The sequence below is a fragment of the Cololabis saira genome, chromosome 8 (assembly GCF_033807715.1).
Source record: "Cololabis saira isolate AMF1-May2022 chromosome 8, fColSai1.1, whole genome shotgun sequence".
NCBI lineage: Eukaryota > Metazoa > Chordata > Actinopteri > Beloniformes > Belonidae > Cololabis > Cololabis saira.
The window spans coordinates 33047026-33068831 of NC_084594.1; the positions used below are offsets into that span (position 1 = coordinate 33047026).

Genomic DNA, 21806 nt, shown 5'->3' on the forward strand with positions numbered 1-21806 from the left:
GTTCTGCGTCAAATCGACGGCGAAGCCCACGGCGTAGGGTACGCGGCGACGCTCACCATACGTTGCGCGTCGCCGCGTGACCCTACGCCGTAGGCTGTGCGTTGGTGTAACGCGGAACCATAAATCAGCCTTCAGAAGTTTTTTTTTTTTTTTTTAATTTAACATTTGCAAACAGTACAATGATAACAAAACTTCAAATTATGCAATTTCACGTTGAACTATAACATATAAAGAGTATAACTCAAATAAAAAACTAAACAAAAAGCACAACATTTATAAGAAAGCCAAAGCCATACATTTATGGTTTTGATTGCTTTTGAATTAGTAGTAATTAATGTTTTAATTCACAATGAAAAGTAAAAAAAGAGTTTTTTTTGCGTAAGAATTTGGATTAGCCTTCAGAAGGTTGGCTGGTACTTTTTCGGTGTCGGGAGCGCGCACGTCACGCTCAGAGCCGTTACGTGCTTTACGTTCTGCAGACACGCGCAATGATAGCCGGAAGCATCGATGGAAGGAAAATAAAAATCGATTAAATCCACTGTTATTGGTGAATGTAAAGCTCCCACTCTCGGCTCATTCCCGGACCACCGGCTCGACCCCCTCGACCCCCCCCAGCGCTGCCGTGCTGCGGCCGCGGCCGCGGGCTCCGACCCCGCTCCGCCCGGACCGAGTTGCTGGTAGGGCTTTAGCTGACGTGTGGAGAAGTTGAGACTGGCCGAGAGCAGATAAACAAACACTCACAAGCGGGGACCCTACCGTCCTCACCGAGCCGACAGCTGCCAGCCAGGGCAGGGATGGCCACAGTCCCCACCATGACCCGCCGGGGACCGTGAATTATACCATTATACCTGCTCCAGAACAGCTGTCAACACCGGCACACAAAGAGCTGGAGACAGACACGAGGAGAGGCTTTAGCCGGGGATCACTGGTGCTGGGGCTGGGAAAGACACACCGAGCTGGGCATGGCCAGCCAGTGAGTTCACCCTCCACATCTCATCTGTAACCACACCAATACACATTACAGGGCGAGGACACGGAGGTAAACACTTTTTATTATTACCATTAACTTTGTTGCTGCACGTCTAGGGCCCTCCGAACTAGAGCGAGCTCTGCAGGCCAGTCAGCATGTTTCTGTCTGGGTTTGACTGGTGTTCATTTCACCAGCGGGGCTGCCGTCTACTTTGGTTGGATTTGATTTGTATTTTAGCTTTTCTGACCCCCCCTCCCCCAGTACTCAAGTTGAGGGGGGATGAGGGGGGATGGCATCCCCCCTGAAATAAAAACGGTCCAAATCATCCCCCCTGTAAAACTGCAATCCCCCCTTTCCATCCCTTATGTCATTTCATCAATGAATGTGGTTTTACTGCTATTTCAACATTTAGAGTCATCACCAGAAAAATAACTTATTTGACAATTTTCACCTGTTTCAAGTACATTTTCACTTGAAATAAGTAGAAAAATCTGCCAGTGGGACAAGATTTATCTTCTCATTACAAGCAAAAAAATCTTGTTCCACTGGCAGATTTTTCTACTTATTTTAAGTGAAAATCTACTTGAAACAGGTGAAAATTTTTGTTTTTCCCAGTGATGAGTCTTGTTTTAAGTGTAATTTTTTTTACAAAAATTAGACATTTTAACTACAATTAAGACAAATATTCTTGTTAAGATTTTGAGTTTTTGCAGTGATCCATTTTACTTATCCTGTGAAGGACAGAGTTATATTGATAAGTTCAGAAAACTGTTTTTTATTGTTGTGTTTTGATGTATTTGATGTAAGCCCAGTGGATATTTAAAGCTTACAGAAGGCTGCATTTAACTGCTGCTATGTCATTCCTGCAGTATTTCTGCAGGTGTTTTGGTCAGTGCTATTATTTGTAATATATTATATTATTTATAATCAGCACAAATTATCTGTCCCCATATGATAAAATCCACCATCCCACCCGACTTTTTTTTGTTTTTACAACTCGAGTACTGCCCTCCCCCCCACACCACCACCACCAGTCAAAGCTAAGGCAGTATTCATGCTTGCTGTACAATCAGATTGTGATCAGTACATGTAAAAATAATTTCTAATGAAACCCAAGTACAATGTCACAAAGCTCATGACATGTCTGGCCTCTCTGCACTTTCCCTGATTTGTGGCCACTTGGGTTACAAGTGGAGTGAACATGGCCCACCAGGCAACCCCCAGTTCCCAGAAGGCCCTGATGATGGAGCTGAAGTCTCTGCAGGAGCAGCCGGTGGAAGGTTTCCGCATCACCCTGGTGGAGGAGTCTGACCTCTACAACTGGGAAGTTGCTATCTTCGGGCCCCCAAATACCCTGTATGAGGGAGGCTACTTTAAGGTGGGACAAACCCTTCTTGTTTGTGTGTAGGAAATTAAATGTGGGGTATGATTCTTACTTAATGAGACAAACTTAGTCTAGTAGGACATATTCATCACGATATATTGTCCATATAGTATATGTGTGTATTTATGTATTGATAAAAAGCAGGGACTTGGTGCAGTCAGCATAATGTTGTACTTGAAGTGGCTGATGTTTTTAGTGCAGACCAACAATCGAATAGTAATATAATACTGCAGTTTGCAATTGTCCCGACTTCTACAGGTTTCTTCTATTTGCAGAAAGTTTTTGGCAGGTTCTTCTATATTCTACTAATTTTCAGTCTTGCTCCCCTGTCCTTCTATTCTCAGCCTTGACCCTTCTCACTGTATGGCGGTTGTGCCTGTGATAGCTATTTTTAGACACACGACCACTATAAATGGCACCTCGGCACAGAGAGAGTAGGAGAGAAGGGCATGATTTGACTCATCTACCTCTCTAATGTTATTCCTTACATGAAAGAAATTACTGGACAGCAAGCCTCTGCTTAGAGGTTGTGACCACGCAGATGACACTATGTCTTTCCAGGAAATATGAGTGATTATTATACAAGGAAAAATCCAGGACATGGCGATGAGCCAAACGACTTAACTTCTGTGAAACATAGAAGTGTAGGTGTCATGTATGATATAGATCCCTCTGGAATTCACCGGCTTATCTTCATTGGTGATGTCAGCGATGGCCGCTGCCGGCATTATTTGGAACATTTATTGTGATTGCTTACAAAACATTTATCGGATGGATGTTAGTTCTGCATCAGGACGCTGACCACAGACACGCTGCTTGTGAAACCAAAACTGGAAAGTCACAAAAATCACCTAAACACTGCTGCTTTTCCAAGCATTTGCAACAAACCCACTGGGTTTGACAACTTAAGGTTGTCATTGCAGCAAATGGTGGGAATTTATCCGTTTTCCTACTTTTGAACATGTGAAAGATTTATATTTGTTCTTAAAACTTCTCCTGGTGTATCATGAACTTTGTTTTTAACCCTTGCTAGGCACTAAGGCTTGGGTCAAGCCCGGGCGCAGGCACTCGCTTCCTCAGAGGGCTTGCCTATCCCACAGCGCCTTGCAAGGGTTAATGAACCGTGCGTGTAGCAGTATGATGACTAGCTGTGGGCTCACGATAGTCCTATCTGATTTGAAGGGGGCTTACTGGGTACTTGGGTGGAGTAACACAAACAGAACAAGCCTGCAGCCCTTTTTGAATAGATAATTGTGCAATACTTTGAAAAGAAACCACAGATCAGTCTTCCTGTTCAGACTCACAAAGGTCTGCGGAAGCTTTTACCCTGCTCAGGTCGGCAGTCAACCCACAGGACCTTAACCGCCTAATATAATGTTTCCTAAAGTATGGCGTCTTTAAAATTGACACATAATTCATGGCCACATGGCATCAGCTGCTTCACGTTGTAACTATAGGGCTGACTGTTGAGATGCTCTAATACCACTTTTAATCTTTCTGATACCTGGGCCTGGGGTAGCGGCCGATACCGAGGGCTGATCCGGTACCAGTGTTATTTTTAAGTGTTGTGAGTAACGATAAATTAAAACATACTTTTAAACATCAGTGTAACGATACCTATTAAATGAACAAATCCACAAATTAAACTTTAGGTGCAGCCATAAACGTATAAAATAAATAGGCCTTTACATTTTGACATTTGATCACGCTGGAAGTCCAAATGTCCGTCGTGAAACTGATTGCCTGCTCTTATTTTAGCCGACATGAAATATGATCAGTCAGTCTCAGTGTTTGGGGAGAGCAGATTCAGAGATGTATTTCTGACCTGGAGAACTGTACAGCAGCTCCAGATGTTCAATAATGCAGTCAAATTCAACAGTTTCAACAACCAACAGGAGTTGGTCATCTAGGACTGTGAATATTACAGTTTTGTCATTTATTGCTTTTATTTCTGAGTTTCTTTGGGGTATCATAGTTTGCTGCAATGGTTTAACTGTCTCTGCCTTTGGCTTGATAAACACGTATTTCTTTACCTGATAGGTCTTTAAATGCTTAGTAAAGTGTTTCTTGTGTTATTTTTTGAAACACTGGGGCCACCTCTGGAAATCTTACATTGCATAATGAGCATGTTGCAGTTTTCCAGCCTAAAATAAAGCTGCATTGCCAGAACAATGGACAGATAGACCTATCTGCTAATGCTAGATAGGTCTATCAGATAATTCATAGGCCATTACTGGCAACTCAAAATGGGAAGTAGCAAGACGGTGTTGCTAAACTTCCTGTGCTGGCTTTAAGAGCAACAAAGAAGAATTGATATTCTGTTCATAAACATTACCTGGTATCAAATCTTGCAGAGACATAAATACTCATGGATGCAGATAACTTTAATTTCATTAGTATCGACGTTCGATACTTGTTCTGATACATGTTCTGGTATCGGAGCAACTTTGTCGTTGCTGTCTTTAAATATGTTCAGGATCATCTTTGTAAGACAGCTGATTTTTTTTTTTGGCAAAACAAAGTTTGATTTGAGAAGTGAATCCAATCCAGTAGAGTTAGCTACTGGAGTTTTAAATTATTATTACTGTAATACTTTGAAGGTGTTTCTAAATCTAAAATGAAGTCCATAACAACGTGCACTGCTTTGAGACAGCTGTGAGAAGTTGATGTTTGATTCTATTTTAAACTAGTTGTTTTATATGGCTAGAACATCATTTATTCCTCAGCGTGAAGATTAAGAGTGTTTTTCACATTAAACATCAAAATCTTTAAGATCCCAACAAAAGCTCACAGGACCAAAATTGTCTTTAAAATGTGTTGAATGCCACCTTCTGTTTGTTCTTCCAGGCTCACATCAAGTTCCCAGTCGATTACCCATACTCCCCACCTACCTTTCGCTTCCTCACCAAGATGTGGCACCCAAACATTTATGAGGTAAAGTGGTTTGTTTTCATGGCACAGGATGTTGGGCCATTTACACTGTCAGTTAACATGTGGCTACCTTGGCTCTGGTTAAACACAGTGCTACCTAAACCAGCACCTTTCAGGTTCAACACAGAGCCAAACTTCAAGTTGATCTTGAGTAAGAAAAAGGAGAGGTTTAGCTGATCTGCATTTAAACGTTCAGGAGTTCTCTACCGTGTAAACACTAACCCTACAGAGTCAGGACAGCCTGCGTGGAATCAGTTGTTTTATATTTAAAAAAGGAAATGCAAAAAACAAGGAATTCCCATCTCTCAAAAAATAATGATTAATCACTAAATTGAATCGTATTGTCAGTGAAAAGGAGCGAACATCATCTCAACAATGTACTTCACTTTAACTCACACTTTAAGGGTCACTCTAAGCAGCACGGACTGACATGACATGAAAGGGTCTCTCAATAGCCTCGATGAGTGTTTTAAATCTGTTTACATTAGCAATTTAATAATAGCCAAGAGTCACAACAGGACAACTAGAAAAAATTATTAGGTTAAATTAAACATCAACAAAGGTTCAAAAGCTACTCACGATATCTAATGCAGGCCCATGGAAACAGTCCAACATCAGGAGGTCTAACAACTGTAAGGCTGTAAAAAAAGTATGTATTTTTAAGAGCTGGTGGACATGAACAGTTGCAGCTTATTTGACTTATTGATCTTGAAAAGAGAAGTGTTTGTAGACTAGAGCTACAAACTGCTGCAGTTCCCACAAGCAACTTCTTTATATGAAAATCCACCTAAACACATTGTAGCTGACAAACCCGTTAATAGCAGGTTCCCTGAGTGCGAATCCAGCAGCACCAACAATTGAAAGAAGCACATGAAGGTTGATGTGTCTGGAAAAAGGTCAGGAAATGGACTGTGATAGAAGACCATCAGATCAGTGGTTATCAAGCATTTCTAATGACAAACATCTAATCCTGGAAGAGGCGAGATTCAACACCTCCATTACTGAGGACCTTTTTGAAAGAGTTGGTAAGAAAAGAGTTGAATTACTTCCTGCAGTGAGGGAGGCTAATATTATTAAATATGATGAACGTAAAAGTGAGAGGAAGGACCGTCTAAGTGTTTTTAAGTGTTGATCTTCTGGAATTACTGTATAGGAATTCTGATGATGTGGTGTTGCACTTGGCAATAAAAGGGTTGAGAGGGACTCCTACTAATAGTAGAAGTTTAAGAAATCAAATGTTTGAAGTAGTAAGTTTAATTTAAAGAGAAAATACTAACATATTTGTTGTTTCAGAAACACATTTAGTTCAGTTGATAGAAGACATAGGAAATGATGCAGAAGGCTATGGATTATTTGGGAATGATAATAATTTGTTTGGTTTTAGTAATTTGTATAATTAGAGTCCTATTCCCTCGAAAGTTAGATACTAAGTTCTGATGGTTCCAAATAATGATGTTCTTTGGTTGGAGGTTCATCTTTGGTTCTGCAAACCGCTTGTAGTTGCTTGTCTTTATAGACATCCAAGTGAAAATGTATAACATTTGGACAAAACGTTTTCTGAAATGTTGATTGGCTTTCTGATTCTTATACTTTGAGGACAAAGTCAAAACAGTCCTGTTCTCATCTAAAGAGAAGAATTCACTGTGACTGCAGGACAATCAGCTGACACTTGTATTTATCATATTTATACTAATAACAGAGTTACTCAAAGCTGCATCTGCACCCGTAGGGTTTAATGATCATTATTTGGTAGCTATTGAAAGGAAAGCTCAAGTTCTTAAAACTGGGCTTAAAAGATTTCACAAGAGATAATTTCTAAAAATGTTGTGTCACCAACTTTGTTGGAGATATTGAGAATATTGATTGGAGTCAGGTGTTTTTAAGGTGTTTAACTAAACTATTTCTGTCTGCGGATGATTATCGACAAGGAAATTCACAGTGAGATCAAATAATAGTATGGATTGATGCAGAGCATAAGTCTGTGCATAAGAGGTGAGTTGAAATGAAAAAACAAACAAACTGTAAAGCGTTTTAGGACAACTGAAAAGTTGCAAAGGTGTTGTTGAATGTGCCAAGAGGTGGCTAAGCTAAATGAGGGGAGCAAAAAAAGATGTTAATATACCAGAATTCAAGACAGAAAGATGGATGGTAACAAACCAAAGTACAGCCAAGTACTGTAATCCTTCCACCACAATGTCATATTTATCATTTTAGTTTGAAAGATGGATTTTTCCCTGAATCTTGGAAAGCTGCAAAAGACTGCAAAAGAGATTTAATGCTGTCAGCTGCAGAACCATCGGTATTCTTCTAGTGTTAAGTAAGTTATAGGGGAGGAGGTTGAACTGATATTGAATTGTTGAACCTCAGATCTATGTGGTCATATTCAGGCTGCTCAAAGAGCGACTGGCTCGACATGTAAAGCTTTAACAGAGATGACACATGGACTTGTATGGATAAGAGGTTGACGGTGTGAGTAGCTTTTGATATCATAGATCATCAGTTTTAAAAAAAAAAAGACAAGTTTGTGTAGAATTATTCCAAATGCAATTAGTTGGATGAATTGTTATTTGTCCACCAGGCTACGTTTTCTTTTTTTTTCTTTTTTAATAATAGTTTTCCCTCTCTTAAATATTTACAATGTGGAGTGCCTCAGGGAAGCTGTCCTATCTGAATAACTGTAGCACTACTCCATGCAGATTATATAACTATTGAATTAGTATTGTGTTTAGTTCCAGGTTTACCAGTAACAGTTCTGTTTATTACTCAAAGGTTGACACATAAAACAGGTTCAAGTGGTAAATGCTGGGAATTACACTAGATGGACAGTTAATGTGGAAAGAAAATGTACTGATAATATTATTCATGACCAGTCTCATCAGATGTGGCTGAAAAAAGAGCTGTCCAAACTCCAAATAGCTCAGAAAAAAGCCACGAGAGTACTGAGAGTGCGCGAGCTTTGGGTTGAGTTGATGTTTGCATGTGACCTTAGGAATTTTGTTTTAGGAATGTTTATTATAGTCAATGTCTGACATCTCTACATTTACAACTAAATTATTTAGGAGACCAATGTAGCTGCAGTACACAGTGGGCTGGTAGGAATCATATTGTTAAGAAAATACCAGGGACTAATGTAATATCGTTGCTGAGGCACCCAGCAAGGCCCGTTTCACAAGAAAAGGTCAATATTTTTGGTATCACTACATTAAATTAACGTATGTGAAGGATTATGATATAAATGTGTTAATTTACTTTGCACAAGTTTATATTACCTTATACTTTTTAAATGTTTTTGTGGATTCCAGGGAGAGTGGCTGCTGTTATTGCAGCTAACGTGGCTCTGAATAAAGCCAGTATCATTGTAGTAGTGTGCATGGACTCGTAGGTGTTTCTGCTGTATTACAACTGAATACGTGGGCCTCATGCACTACAAATACGTATTTCTGTTGTTCCTTGAATACCGGCCCTGCATGGGACTAAGTGAGAACAAATATTGGCAAAATGAGTGTCTAGCATGTCTCCTCGTGTTAAGGAAGCCCTGACTCCTGTTAAACCTCACCTGTATCAGGTGTAAACACGCAGGGAAGGGTTGAGCACATGAATATCGGTGTCACTGGTCATCTTGATTTGTGGTGGCTGCAACTCGCATTTGTTTCCCTCCATTACCTGTTTCATCTTTGTTGTCTGGGACTGAGGACCTGAAGGAGACCGTTTTTGTGTTGATCCTTGTTTTTTTTTGCTCTTGAGGAACACGTGAAGGGGGGAGCTGCTCCTCCCCTCTGCAGCCCCGCTAGTAATGCAGTGCCAGGCCCAGTCCCAAACGGCACACTGGCAGGCTTATGGACTTTGCTCCTGGGAGTTCTGATGTGGACATTTTAACATAATTATGGGCTGTTTCTGGGAGTCTGCACATTTGCAGACTTTGCTTCACGACTTGCTCATACATTATGATGGTTATTTGTACGTGACAGCTTTTAAGAGAGTATTTAGAACGTCCATGTCTTTTCATATTCTGATAAAATGCTTCACTGAATACTGTCATCTTTAAATATAACTTTTTTTTTTCTAATTAACATTGGATAAACACATTGAGGAATTTAAAATAAAATGCAGCCACAAATATGTAAAATAAAAAGGCATTTATATTTTGACAATAGCTTTAAGGGGTTCCAGACGTTCTTCATGAAGCTTATTCTGTGCTCGTCTTTTAGCTGACGTCTAACAGGATCAGTCAGTCTCATGGTGTTTGGAAGGACCAGTTTCAGGGATGTATTTCCGACCTGTGGAACTGCACCGCGGCTCCAGACGTTCAATTATGCAGCAGAAGCAACAGCCTGCAGGGCTGGTCAACTAGGACAGTGAATCCTACAGTTTTACCCAGCATTCCTCTTGGTTTATGGCTTTCTTTAGTCAATTTCTCACATTTCTGAAAATAAAACCCCAGATTTTGCTGCTGCGATACATCCATCTTTTTTTCTTTTTTTATGGGATAAACCCCTCAATGCTTAAGGTTTGCTTGTGTTATTTTTAGCAACATTCGTGGCACCTCTGTAAACCATGGTTTTGTACAATGAACTTGTTTCTACTTGTTTTCTATTTTCCATCGTAATAAAACACATATTGCCAACATTACAATAATCCTCGATAGCTAGGTTTATCTTTATTCAGCGACTCGCATGCAACTGCTTCTCCATCTGGGGACTCAAAACAGAAAGTTTCAAGGTAGTGTTGTGTAACTTCCTTTACTGGTATTTGGAGCAGCAAAGAAGAATTAAGATTCTGGTGCAAAGAGGAAACTACTTGCCAATACTGATATCGTTATTTGCAGCAGTATCTCTCTCCTGTATCTGAGCCACATCATAATGGTTGCATTTTTTTTCCTCCTCACTGTTTTTGTGGCATTAATAAGTAATTGAGACTAAAATATAGAATCCATGATGCGTTTATGACGGATGTGTCATTTGGTCTCCCTCCAGAACGGAGATGTCTGTATCTCCATCTTGCATCCTCCTGTCGATGACCCACAGAGTGGTGAGCTGCCGTCTGAGAGGTGGAACCCCACCCAGAACGTCAGGTAGGTTCTCGGCTCAAAGCCATTCGCTTTACAGAAACTTGAGGTACCGTGCTGTATTTCTACAGGTATATTGCTTTATTTACCGTAATATTAGTCTGAGCAGCAAACCACAGCTGATTAGAGAAAAGAACGATACAAGAAAGACTAGGATTAAAGAGAAACCTATGTTACACATCAGTGTTTAAATGTACGGAATTAAATCCGTGCCATATTTTGAAAAAATGAAAGTCTGTGTTTGAAAGTTTGGAATCCAAAGACAAGCTTTGAAAGTCTGAAAGTGAATTTTGAGACTTATATTCTAAAAGGCTGAAAAGAATCAGAATCTCTGCAGACATGATTGTATGAATTGAGTTTTTCTTCTTCCCTAATACAGCTCTCATTTGATATAGTTTAACCAATTTGCAGTAGGTGTATTTACATTACCCTTGAAGTTGTGCAAATTGGAACTGAGTTAAGGAACTGAGTTAAGAAAACTTACTAAAGTAATTAATGTCTCACATAATTCATCAAATGTTTTCGAGTTGTCCTAAAGTTTTGAATCCAGTGCTACCCATTGAAATCGTGTACAGTGACTAATCAGAAACTCAGAAATGCCCGAAACAACCGGCTTAATGTATATGGTCCTGGCCTTGTGGATGTTTGTTGTAGATTTCTAGATCTTCTTTTAATTCATGGTTCAATTCAATTGTATTTATATAGCATCTATTACAATACAAGTTGTGTTTAGGTAGTTTCCAGAGCATGACCCCCCCCCCCCCCCCCCCCCCCCGAGGAAAAGAAACAATGGTAGGAAAAAAAAGTTCCTTAGCAACAGAAATACCTTAACACAAACAGTGGCAAGGAAAAACTCCCCTTAAGAGGGAGGAAACCTTGAGCAGGACCTGGATCATAAGGGAGGACCCTCCTGCGGCAGGTCAGCTGGGTAGAGGAGGAAAAGGGAGAAAGGAAAGAGAGAATGAAGAACAGAGAGAGGAGACACAGATATATTGTCAAAGGTACAAAAGATACCCACACCCTGGGTGGGGTTGGCGAAAGGGCCTTTCTGTGTGGAGTTTGCATGTTCTCCCCGTGTTCCCTTGGGTAGCTAATGTGAGCTACCCTCACAAAAACATGCAACAGTCCTGGGCTATGCATGCCCCCTCTGGCCAAGCGGGGCGCCAGATGGGGTGGGGAGGATCTGACCGGAATAACGTGATCCTTCCACGCGCTACGTCCGGCCAGAGAAGCCCCACCCTGTCTGGTGAAAAGAAGCGGCCTGCTCACTCCTCAGGTTAAGGAGGAGACCTGAGCTCAGTGCAGGGCCCTCCCGGGGTTGGTAGAGGGAGCAATGCCCAGGACTGTCACTTGGGTAGGAGCATTGGAGATATAAAAAAATATTAAAGAGAAAAAAGTACAAAGGTACAAAAGATAAGATATATTTTATATTAGATATATTATTATCCGTTAACTGGAGAACTAAGAGTTTTGTGTACGTATTACTGATACATGTTTAGTTGGTGTACATCAGAGACTACTCTACAAGCAGATGTAGACAGCAGACACTGGGATGGTCAGCATGTCAGCAGATATCCAACAGACATCTATACAGACAGCTGGAAACACTGGGATGGTCAGAGGATCAGACTGCAGGGCAGCATGCAGCTCCTGAAGCTCTGGCCTGCAAACATGTACAGAAAAGAAAAGGAGGGGGCAGACCAGCACAACAACCTACAGGAACAATGGAGTGCAATTATGTTCATGAGATACTTTTAATTTATAGCTGCGGTTCGAGCTGAAGGGAGGAAAGGAGAGAAGGAGGGGTGATGGGCACCGCTCATTGGATCATGTTGGTGTCCCCCTGCAGCGTAGCTCTATAGCAGCATATCTACGATGCGAGTTACACTAACTAGAGCTTTACTAAACAGAAACGTTTTAAGTTTGGTTTTAAAGTTGGAGGTGTTGTCAGCCTCCTTAACCCAGATTGGAAGTTGGTTCCACAGTAACGGTGTCTGATAGCAGAAGACCCGTCCTCCAAATCTACATTTGGATACTCTAGGAACTACGAGTAAACATGCACATGAGGTGCTATCAGATCGTAACAGAGTTTTGAATTGGATTCTAAGTTTTACGGGGAGCCAATGGAGTGAGGCTAACAACGTGGTCTCTCTTGTTGACTCTTGTCAGCATTCACCCTGCTGCATTTCAGATCAGCTGGAGGATATTCAGAGAATTACTTGGACATCCTGCTAATGATACTTATAATACAGGAATCTAGTCTTGAAGATACAAATGCGTGAACTAGTTTTACATCATCAGACTAGGAGAGTATGCTCCTAATCTTATTGTTACAGAAATACAAATTAAACATGTGAAATTAAAGAGGTTTTTGACACATATCACCATTAATCCTGGAAGGTTCAATGAGAGAAGAAAACTCCCAGCACACGTGGTTGACTAGGTGGGGGTTGACCCCATACATGCAGGCTCCAGTTGCTGTGCAGCCAGCTCAAGTTCGACTCCCAGCCTGTAGCCCTGCTCTCTCTCCCTGTCCCCATTTCTTATCAAATTACTTTCAATCAAGGCCACTCGAGACACCGTGTTAATGGAAAAGAAGTACATTTTCCATTGATGTTCTGACAGTGTCAGAAATATATTATCTGGAGAGTCAAAAAGACAATTATAGATATCAGGAAATGACGCCTCTGATCACTTGGTGGGATCAGTCATCCACTTTGATTTAGGCAGACTGAATGAAGATGCCTCCATCCCCGTATTTGAACGTTTTCATAATTGTTTGCACTAACTGGGCACATGATTTTGTCATCAGATATCCACAAAGTAACATTGGCGTCTTATTTAGCTGGTTCATATAAGTGAATAGATGTCTGCTTCTAAAAAGGGCAGATGGAGGTCTAAGCAGGGGTGTTGGAGAAGAAAATCTGATTGATAGTTGTGGGTTCTGTCGTGGTTGTGGAGCACTGGATCACCTACACACCCTCTGTCCTGGAGAAGGCTTGGCCCTCTCTGGGTTTGGGGTGAGGTGTTGCCTCGAGCAGAGCACTTCAAGTATCTCTGTCTGTCCTGATAAGGAGTGAAGGAAGGATGGAGTGGGAGACAGCCAGGTGAAATGGTGCAGCATCTGCAGTAATGGGGACTGGTCTGTTGTAGTGAAGGTAGAACTGAGTCAAAGGCGAGGCTCTTTGTTTACTGATCAATGTACATCCTTCTGTTTCATATTTTTTTTATTGATGCAAACGTAACAAAGGCACTTACATACACCAGGGCACATTGGTGACAGCAATGAACGTGGTTGTACGTATCAGAGAATTAAAATTTACATATTTTTTAAGAACAAATAAAGATAATACAAAACAAGACTAGATAAACAATATAATAAAATAGACATAATCTGTATGAAATAATCAACTGGGCATATAAACATAAGGATAGACAAAAAGTAAAGATCTTAAAAAAAAAAGAAAAAGAAAACCTAAGTAAAAAAAATAAATAAATAAGTAAATAAATAATAATAATAAAAAAAAATAAATAAATAAAAAGGGTGTGGGGGGTGGTTACGTTGTCGCAAAAAAGTCCATAAACGGTTGCCATTTATTATAGAACTTGTTCAAGTTTCCCCTCCTTGAGTATCTAATTCTTTCTACTTTTAAAAGGGACATAACCTCGTTAATCCACTGTGTACTGGAAGGGTCTGTTGTGGATTTCCAGTTAAGAAGGAGGTGGCGTTTAGCAATCACGGAGGTGAAAGCCAATACTTCCAATTCCTTAGTAGAATATTGGGTGTATTCCTCAGGAAGACCAAAAATGCCAATGTGTGGTGAAGCGTCAATAGTTTTTGAAAATACCTTGGACATGGTGTCGAAGTAAACTTGCCAAAAATTTGTCAGGGCTGGACAAGAGAAAAACATATGCGTAAGATTACAAGGTGAGCCTGCACATTTGTCGCAAACATCTACCATATTTGGGAAAATTCTTGCCAGCCTTGTCTTTGAATAATGACATCTAAACACACTCAATGTACATCCTTACCGTCACCTGTGGTCATAAACTTTGGGCAGTGAAGGAGAAACAAGCGCCTGAGTTTTCTTGCAGACCCTACGCTTGAAATGCATTGAGAAGCTTCAGCATTCAGGCGGGGTAGAGTAGAGTCACTGCTCCTCCAAACAGTAAGGGGGCCAGTTGAGGTCGACGCCTCCCTTGGGAGGTCTTTCAGGCTGGTCTCACTGGGCAGAAGCTCGGAGGGAGACCAAGGACATCCTGGAGAGATTATGTCTCTTGGCCGGCTTGGGAAGGCCTTGGTAGGGTAGACTAGAACAGAATAGTCCTTTTATTAATCCCACAGTGGGAAAATGTACTTGTTACAGCAGGACATTAACAATATACCCCCAATTGAATATAAAAATATCCAAAAAATATAAAGGGGTATATAGGAATACAATACCTATAAAATAAATAACATAGAGCTAAGAAAGATTAGAGCATTTTCAGTTCTCAGAAGTCTGTATGGAAAAATATTTTTTCCACAAGGTTATACATGAATAGATGGAACTAAACTTGCTGTCTATAGAACACCGATAATTGCAGAGATATGGTGAAATGACATCCAGTGAACAGTGTTACACAAACTATTGCAGTGAGGACAGGATTACACAGCTCACATGCAGCGACCTGAATAGCACATGTAATTTATTGCACATGATTATTGAATAGTCTGATGGCAGAGGGGGTGAAAGGCCTCTGGAAGGCCTCAGTCTCACACTGTGGGTGCTGCAGCCTGCTGCTAAAAGAGCTGCTCAGTGTCACGGAGGGGTGAGAGATGTTGTCCGTGATGGATTTCAGTTTGGCCAACATCCTCCTCTCACCCACCTCCCCAGTGAGGTCCTGAGGCTGGTTCAGGACAGAGATGGCCCTCATAACCAGCTTGTCCAGTCACTTTCTGTCCCGGTGGGTGTTGCCACATCCGCAGCAGACAAGAGCATACAACACTGCAGATGCCTCTACAGTGCCATAAAAGCTTTGTGTCCGTGGACCAGTCCAGTATATTATTGTTGTGAACTAGGAATGAGCGATATTTTACCGTTCAGAGTCAGTCATTTTTATTGTTCCTCTAGGGGAAACTCTTTTAGCAGTCTGGGAAAACAGTCATCATACAACACAGACATACCAAAAGAACAATTAAAACGTTCATGATATACCGTCAAAACAATTCCCCACGGTAAGAATTTGTCATCTCGCGGAAGGAAGGAAGGAAGGAAGGAAGGAAGGAAGGAAGGAAGGAAGGAAGGAAGGAAGGAAGGAAGGAAGGAAGGAAGGAAGGAAGGAAGGAAGGAAGGAAGGAAGGAAGGAAGGAAGGAAGGAAGGAAGGAAGGAAGGAAGGAAGGAAGGAAGGAAGGAAGGAAGGAAGGAAGGAAGGAAGGAAGGAAGGAAGGAAGGAAGGAAGGAAGGAAGGAAGGAAGGAAGGAAGGAAGGAAGGAAGGAAGGAAGGAAGGAAGGAAGGAAGGAAGGAAGGAAGGAAGGAAGGAAGGAAGGAAGGAAGGAAGGGAGGGAGGGAGGGAGGGAGGGAGGGAGGGAGGGAGGGAGGGAGGGAGGGAGGGAGGGAGGGAGGGAGGGAGGGAGGGAGGGAGGGAGGGAGGGATTGCTTGCTTGCTTGCTTGCTTGCTTGCTTGCTTGCTTGCTTGCTTGCTTGCTTGCTTGCTTGCTTGCTTGCTTGCTTGCTTGCTTGCTTGCTTGCTTGCTTGCTTGCTTGCTTGCTTGCTTGCTTGCTTCCTTGCTTCCTGTTGATGACGTCTTTGTATTGGTATTTTTCTTATCGGGATAAATGCCAGAAATTATCGTGATAGTGAACACCCAGGTAGTCGTAATCCTCCACAGACTCAATGTCCAAGCCCTGGATGTTCACTGGAGAGGGGGGTGTTGAAGCGTGTTAGCATCACACCAGGTGACAAAGTCGTTGATGACCTCCCGGTAGACTAGGTTGATCCCCTCAGGCACATAGCATTTCTCCTCTACAAGTCGAGAGATAAAGAAAGGGGGGGAGAACTGTTCCCTGAGGGGCCCCTGCGCTGCAGACCACCATATCAGACACACAGTCATGAAGCCTCACATGCTGTGGTCTGGTGGTGAGGTCGTCGATAGTCCAAGTATTACCCCAGAGGACCTGGAGGTGGCCTGGGAGAGGGAAGCCTGGGAAGGAAGAAAGAGGGAAAGAAAACACCTAAACAGTTGTATTCATCACTAGTCAAATTTAAAGGGTTGTTTTCAAACATAAAGGTTTGGGTTCATTTTACAATAGCAGACTATCTGAATGTGGGTTGTGCCTTATATATGAGAACAACACAGAGGAAAGGAGGAGGGGGGAAGGCAGTGGAGTGTAGTCAAGTGGCTCAATCTGCCCCGTTATAGTGCCGAGTCCATGTTTAAAATCCCAGGAAACTGAACGTTGTAACTGATGCGCAAGGCAAGTTTATTTCTATGGCACAATTCCAATACAAGGTGACTCAAATTGCTTTACAAAGACATTAAAATGTAAATAAAAGGCAAGATTTTTAAATTTAAACAAAAAAGAAAAATAGATTAAAATCAGTAGTTTCTAAACAAGTTTTAAAGTAACAGTGTAGGTTTACTCAAATGCAGCTGAGAACAGGTGAGTCTTCAACCTGGATTTAAATAAACTGAGTGTTTCAGCTGATCTGAGGCTTTCTGGGAGTTTGTTCCAGACATGTGGAGCATAAAAGCTGAACACAGATTCTCCATGTCTGGTTCTGATTCTGGGAACTGATAAAAACCGAATCCAGATGACTTGAGGGGTCTGGAAGGTTCATACTGGGTCAGGAGGTCCCTGATATATTCTGGTCCTGGACCATTCAGAGCTTTATAGACCAGTATCAAAACTTTAAAACCTGTCCCCGGATGGACAGGCAGCCGGCGTAGAGACCTCAGAGCTGGACTGATGTGGTCCACTGCATTGGTCTTAGAGAGGACTGGAGCAGCAGAGTTCTGAACGAACTGCAGCTGCCTAAGTCACTTTTAAGGTGGACTGTAAAGATGCTGTTACATGCTGGTACAATAATCAAGCCTACCAAAGATTAATGCATGGACTAGTTTTTCCAGTTCCTGCTGAGACATCAGATCGTTTAACCTTGATATATTCTTAAGGTGATAGTAGGCTGACTTTGTTATCGCCTTAATGTATTTTTCCAGGTTTAGGTCGGAGTCCATCCAGATTTCTGGCCTGGTTGGTGGTTTCTCTTTGGCTCCAATTACCTCAGTTTTGTTTTTGTTTAACTGGAGAAAGTTGTGGCACATTCAGTCATTAATCTCCTCAATGCATTTACCAAGAGCCTTTACAGGGCCTCGGTATCCTGGTGACATTATTATATGGGGTAAGAGGTGAAGTAGTACCTTTTAGTGTGCCAGAACAAAGCCTGTGAAGTTTCAACTGATAACCAGATCTGATATTTAGATGTTTTTTTATATCTTTATGTGTGTGTTGTGTTTTTTTTTCATCCTTAGGACCATCCTGCTCAGTGTGATCTCCCTGCTCAATGAGCCCAACACCTTCTCTCCAGCTAACGTGGATGCCTCTGTGATGTTTCGCAAATGGAGGGACAGTAAAGGCAAGGACAAGGAGTATGCAGAGATAATCAGGTCCGTTCACAGGCTCATTGTTTTTCATGTCATCAGCACAACCAATCTCTAAACTTGTAAAAAAAAAACACCAACTTCACCTTTATTTCTCCTCTTGCCAACAGGAAGCAGGTGATTTCAACGGCAGCGGAGGCCGAGCGGGATGGCGTCAAGGTGCCAACCACGTTGGCAGAGTACTGTGTCCAAACCAGGGTTCCTTCTCAGGACAGCAGTTCGGACCTTCTCTACGACGACCTCTATGATGACGACATGGAGGAAGAAGATGAAGAGGAAGATGACAGCGAGATGGAGTCCATAGGTGAGGCCGGGGGCATCAGTGCCGTGGAGGAAGGTGGGACATCCACCAGACGTTATGACAACCAGGACGACTCTGGCAACGAAGACTCATGATGATCTGGAGAATGACTTCTTCCCCCCAACTCCTACCGCCCTAATTCTTCTTCTTTTTTTTTCTTCTTTTTTTTTAATCGTGTCTGCGTGTGCTGATATGTCTTTATGTGTGTGTGCGTGCGTGTGTGTGTGTGTGTGTGTGTGTGCGTGCGTGTGTGTGTGTATGTATGTGTGTTTGCACATACAGTGGGGTCAAAAGTCTACTGCCAAAAACTTTTCATCATTTATTAAACTAACACAAATGTTTGATCCAGCACTGGTTCTCCCATGCTTTTGAACAAGAAGTTTGTTTTCACTTAAAATCAGAATTTGATGTTTCCACCATTTGCCTTAATTACAGTTTGCACTCTGATTAGTGTTTTTCAAAGTTTGAGAGGTTGAATTATTTCGACCCTGCTGGAGAGCATCCTGACGGCATGTCTAAAGTCGTAGTTCACATTTTGAAGATGTTTCCATTTAAGAATTTGAGGGTCCCTCCTCATCCACGATGCTTCAGCCACAAGTGATGACACGGTCGGCACATATTATTATATCCACGTCACGGACTCCGGAGAATGCATGATAAGCCCAGGCGTGAATATTTAAATAACTAAAGTTTTACTACATCATTCTCATGTAACTTACTCCTCATACATCACATAGTTAAGTAGTTTATTGTTGATTTGCACACGTTAAGTTAACTATATTTATTTTGTACGAGCGTACAAGCAGAACAAGGTGCAATTTAAATAAATGATTTGGTAGCTGCATTAGTTCTACTAGTTGGTTTTGTATCTTGGACGCAGGCACATCTCTGTGCACTTTATGCAGTGGTATTCAGGGGGTCGGAACGAGAACAATCATTTTTTTACAGAACTCTTTCCAAACAGCAACTTGTAGATCTTTGGCTCCCAAATGTTTTAGAAAGGCCAAGTCTTTTGGTTTAATGTCCAGGTTTAGCAAGTAATAATAAAAACAACCAATATTTAGAGACGATACTTCAGTATGTCAGCGCTTGCTTCAGTTCTACGCGACACATCCTTGACCTGCAGCCCATGTTCTGAATAGAGAAGTAGCTCTCATGTTTATAAATGATGAAAACAAGTTGTATTCGTGGTGGTCTGTTGAAGCCCACTGTCACCGGCCAGCCTGGTTGGTCCATGCTGATTACTGAGTGCGTCTGCTATGTCTCTCCTTGTTGCTGTTTTTTGGTTGACGCTCTGTCCTCACATACTTATTTCTTGTATTTTTCTGGGATGGTCTCGCTAATGGACTTGAACTGGGCACTTTGGCTCATTTACCAGTCGGTGTGCTGGCAAGCTTGTCATTTCACCGTCTGTCCCTCATGGCTGTCCATAGACTTTGATGATCAGCTTGAACGCTCTCATTTCTCCGCCCTGTTGAGTACGTTTCAGTTCTTTCTCATGGTTCCCCTGAGGCAGCATTGTTTTGTTTGGGCTGAACGACTGAAAATGTTGTTTTTTTTGTTTGTTTTGTGGCCCCTGTCTCTGCCTCTTAAACCTCAGGGTCTCAGACTTTCACTGAGAGAGCAACAGCAGTTACAAATCTTACAACACAAACTGCTCCTCGCCTCCACGTCATTTTCTTACTTTCCGAACCACTGAAGGTTATAAGAGTGCTTAGAGCGCTCTTCTTCTCCAATCCCACTGCTACATTTCACATGATGAAATCATTGCTATTGGTGTAGATTAGGGTGCTTTTAAGTTGTTTTTTTTTTTTCTTGGTAAGCAAGAGCCAAACAAATAACATCAACATTTTTATGTAGGGTGTTGGTCCTCGGGACAGTGCTCACATCACGTTCCCATGGATGTGACAACTCGTTTCTGACTCCAGTATTGTGAAAATTGAGCATTACGTTTATTCGGTCAGTTCACTGACGGTGACAAAATCCGATTTAACACAGATGCACTCTTGTATTTGAGTGAAAATGGCACTGATTGCCTTTTCTTTTGTGTGTGTGTGCGTGTGCGTGTGCGTGTGTGTGTGTGTGTGTGTGTGTGTGTGTGTGTGTGTGTGTGTGTGTGTATGCATATTTACATTTACCATCCATGTTGGCAGCGGTTTCCTTGTTTTTCGTTTCTCTGGATTCAGTGCAGACTTCTGTCATAAAGTTTGCTCAAATGAGCCTGAGAAGATACCTGGAGCTGTTTCAGGTGGCCTGAATCAGCCACGTGGTGACAGGAACATAGAGAGAAAGAAACCCAACCCTCTGAGGAATAAGCATTTGAACACAGTGAACAGCACAATGTGACTAATATTACTCGTGCTGCAACGCATAGACAACACATTTTTCCCTTTTGTTTTTATGAATCTAATGGCCTGTTCAACAATGACAGAGCTTTTGGGCGAATCTGTGATTCAGATGGACGGAGTTTATGCCACGGAAACCCCAAGTACCGCTGCACAAGCTTTCATTTCAAAGACTACGAAGCGATGGATGCGTGTAGTGGATTTACTGCTCTTTGATGAGACTCTTCACAAGACACCATTTGGATTTGAACGTGAAGCCAAAGGAGCACTTTGGAGGCTCACAGAGACTGAAATCTGTTGAGGATGGACGGAGGAAAATCCACTCCTGGACAAGACCTTTTTAAGGTGTTTGACATCGTGGCACAACAGCAGGAGGTTAAACGGCTGAGATCCTGAACTTTTCTTGATGTGGTCCTCATCGTTACTCATCCCTCATGATGTAGAGAGATGCATCTCTGTATAAGAATGAAAAGTACCGATCTTGTGTGTCCCCTAAAGGAATAGTTGAATATTTTGTGACATATGCTTTGTAATGGTGAATTTCATGGGAAGATTGCTGTCATAACATCTGTCCATCCAGTGTAATCACTTTCTGGCATCTCAACTCAAATCTCAGTTTATGTCATGATTTTTTTTTATTTTTTTGAGGAGGAAAAGAAATTGAAAACTCAACATTTTGAAATCCTGAGGCTGTACTCCAAATTTTCCGTTAACTATTAACTTTTGAAGTTTGGCTCCTCAAGCTAAATATGATATTTTTCTTTTGTTTTTTATCTTCTATTTTTTTTTGTCCCCCAACTGAAGTAATTACTAATATTTCACCCAGCTGGGCTTAAATTTATATAGAACATTGTAAGAAACCTCAAGATTAATTTATAAATAAATTCATGGTGCTAAATTTGTGTCAAATTAACATTGTTATATTGATATAATTGTATTATATCTGCAAGGGATTTGTTGCTGAATAGAAAAGGAATGAAGACCTGGATTCTGCCATCTCTTTGTGACAGTAATGTCTTCATCAAAGAAGTAGTTTCTTCCCTGGATACTAGAATTTGCCGGACTATCCCAGAAGAACAGAGAACAATGCTGATTTTCCCGTGATTTTTAAAGCCTAATCTTATATCCCTGGTATAATCCCTCAAATTTGCTGGAGTACAACACGT

At 41.5% G+C, this 21806-nt stretch overlaps 1 protein-coding gene across 1 annotated transcript; it reads left to right on the top strand.

The window, feature by feature from the left end:
* Nucleotides 1–466: 466 nt before the first annotated feature.
* Nucleotides 467–20508, top strand: ube2r2 (ubiquitin-conjugating enzyme E2R 2). The gene is made up of 6 exons (XM_061727826.1): nucleotides 467–1039; nucleotides 2162–2348; nucleotides 5202–5288; nucleotides 10259–10356; nucleotides 17866–18000; nucleotides 18105–20508. Exons 2-6 carry the CDS (start codon nucleotides 2172–2174, stop codon nucleotides 18388–18390), a joined length of 783 nt encoding a protein of 260 aa, XP_061583810.1. The 5' UTR covers nucleotides 467–1039; nucleotides 2162–2171; the 3' UTR covers nucleotides 18391–20508.
* Nucleotides 20509–21806: the final 1298 nt, after the last annotated feature.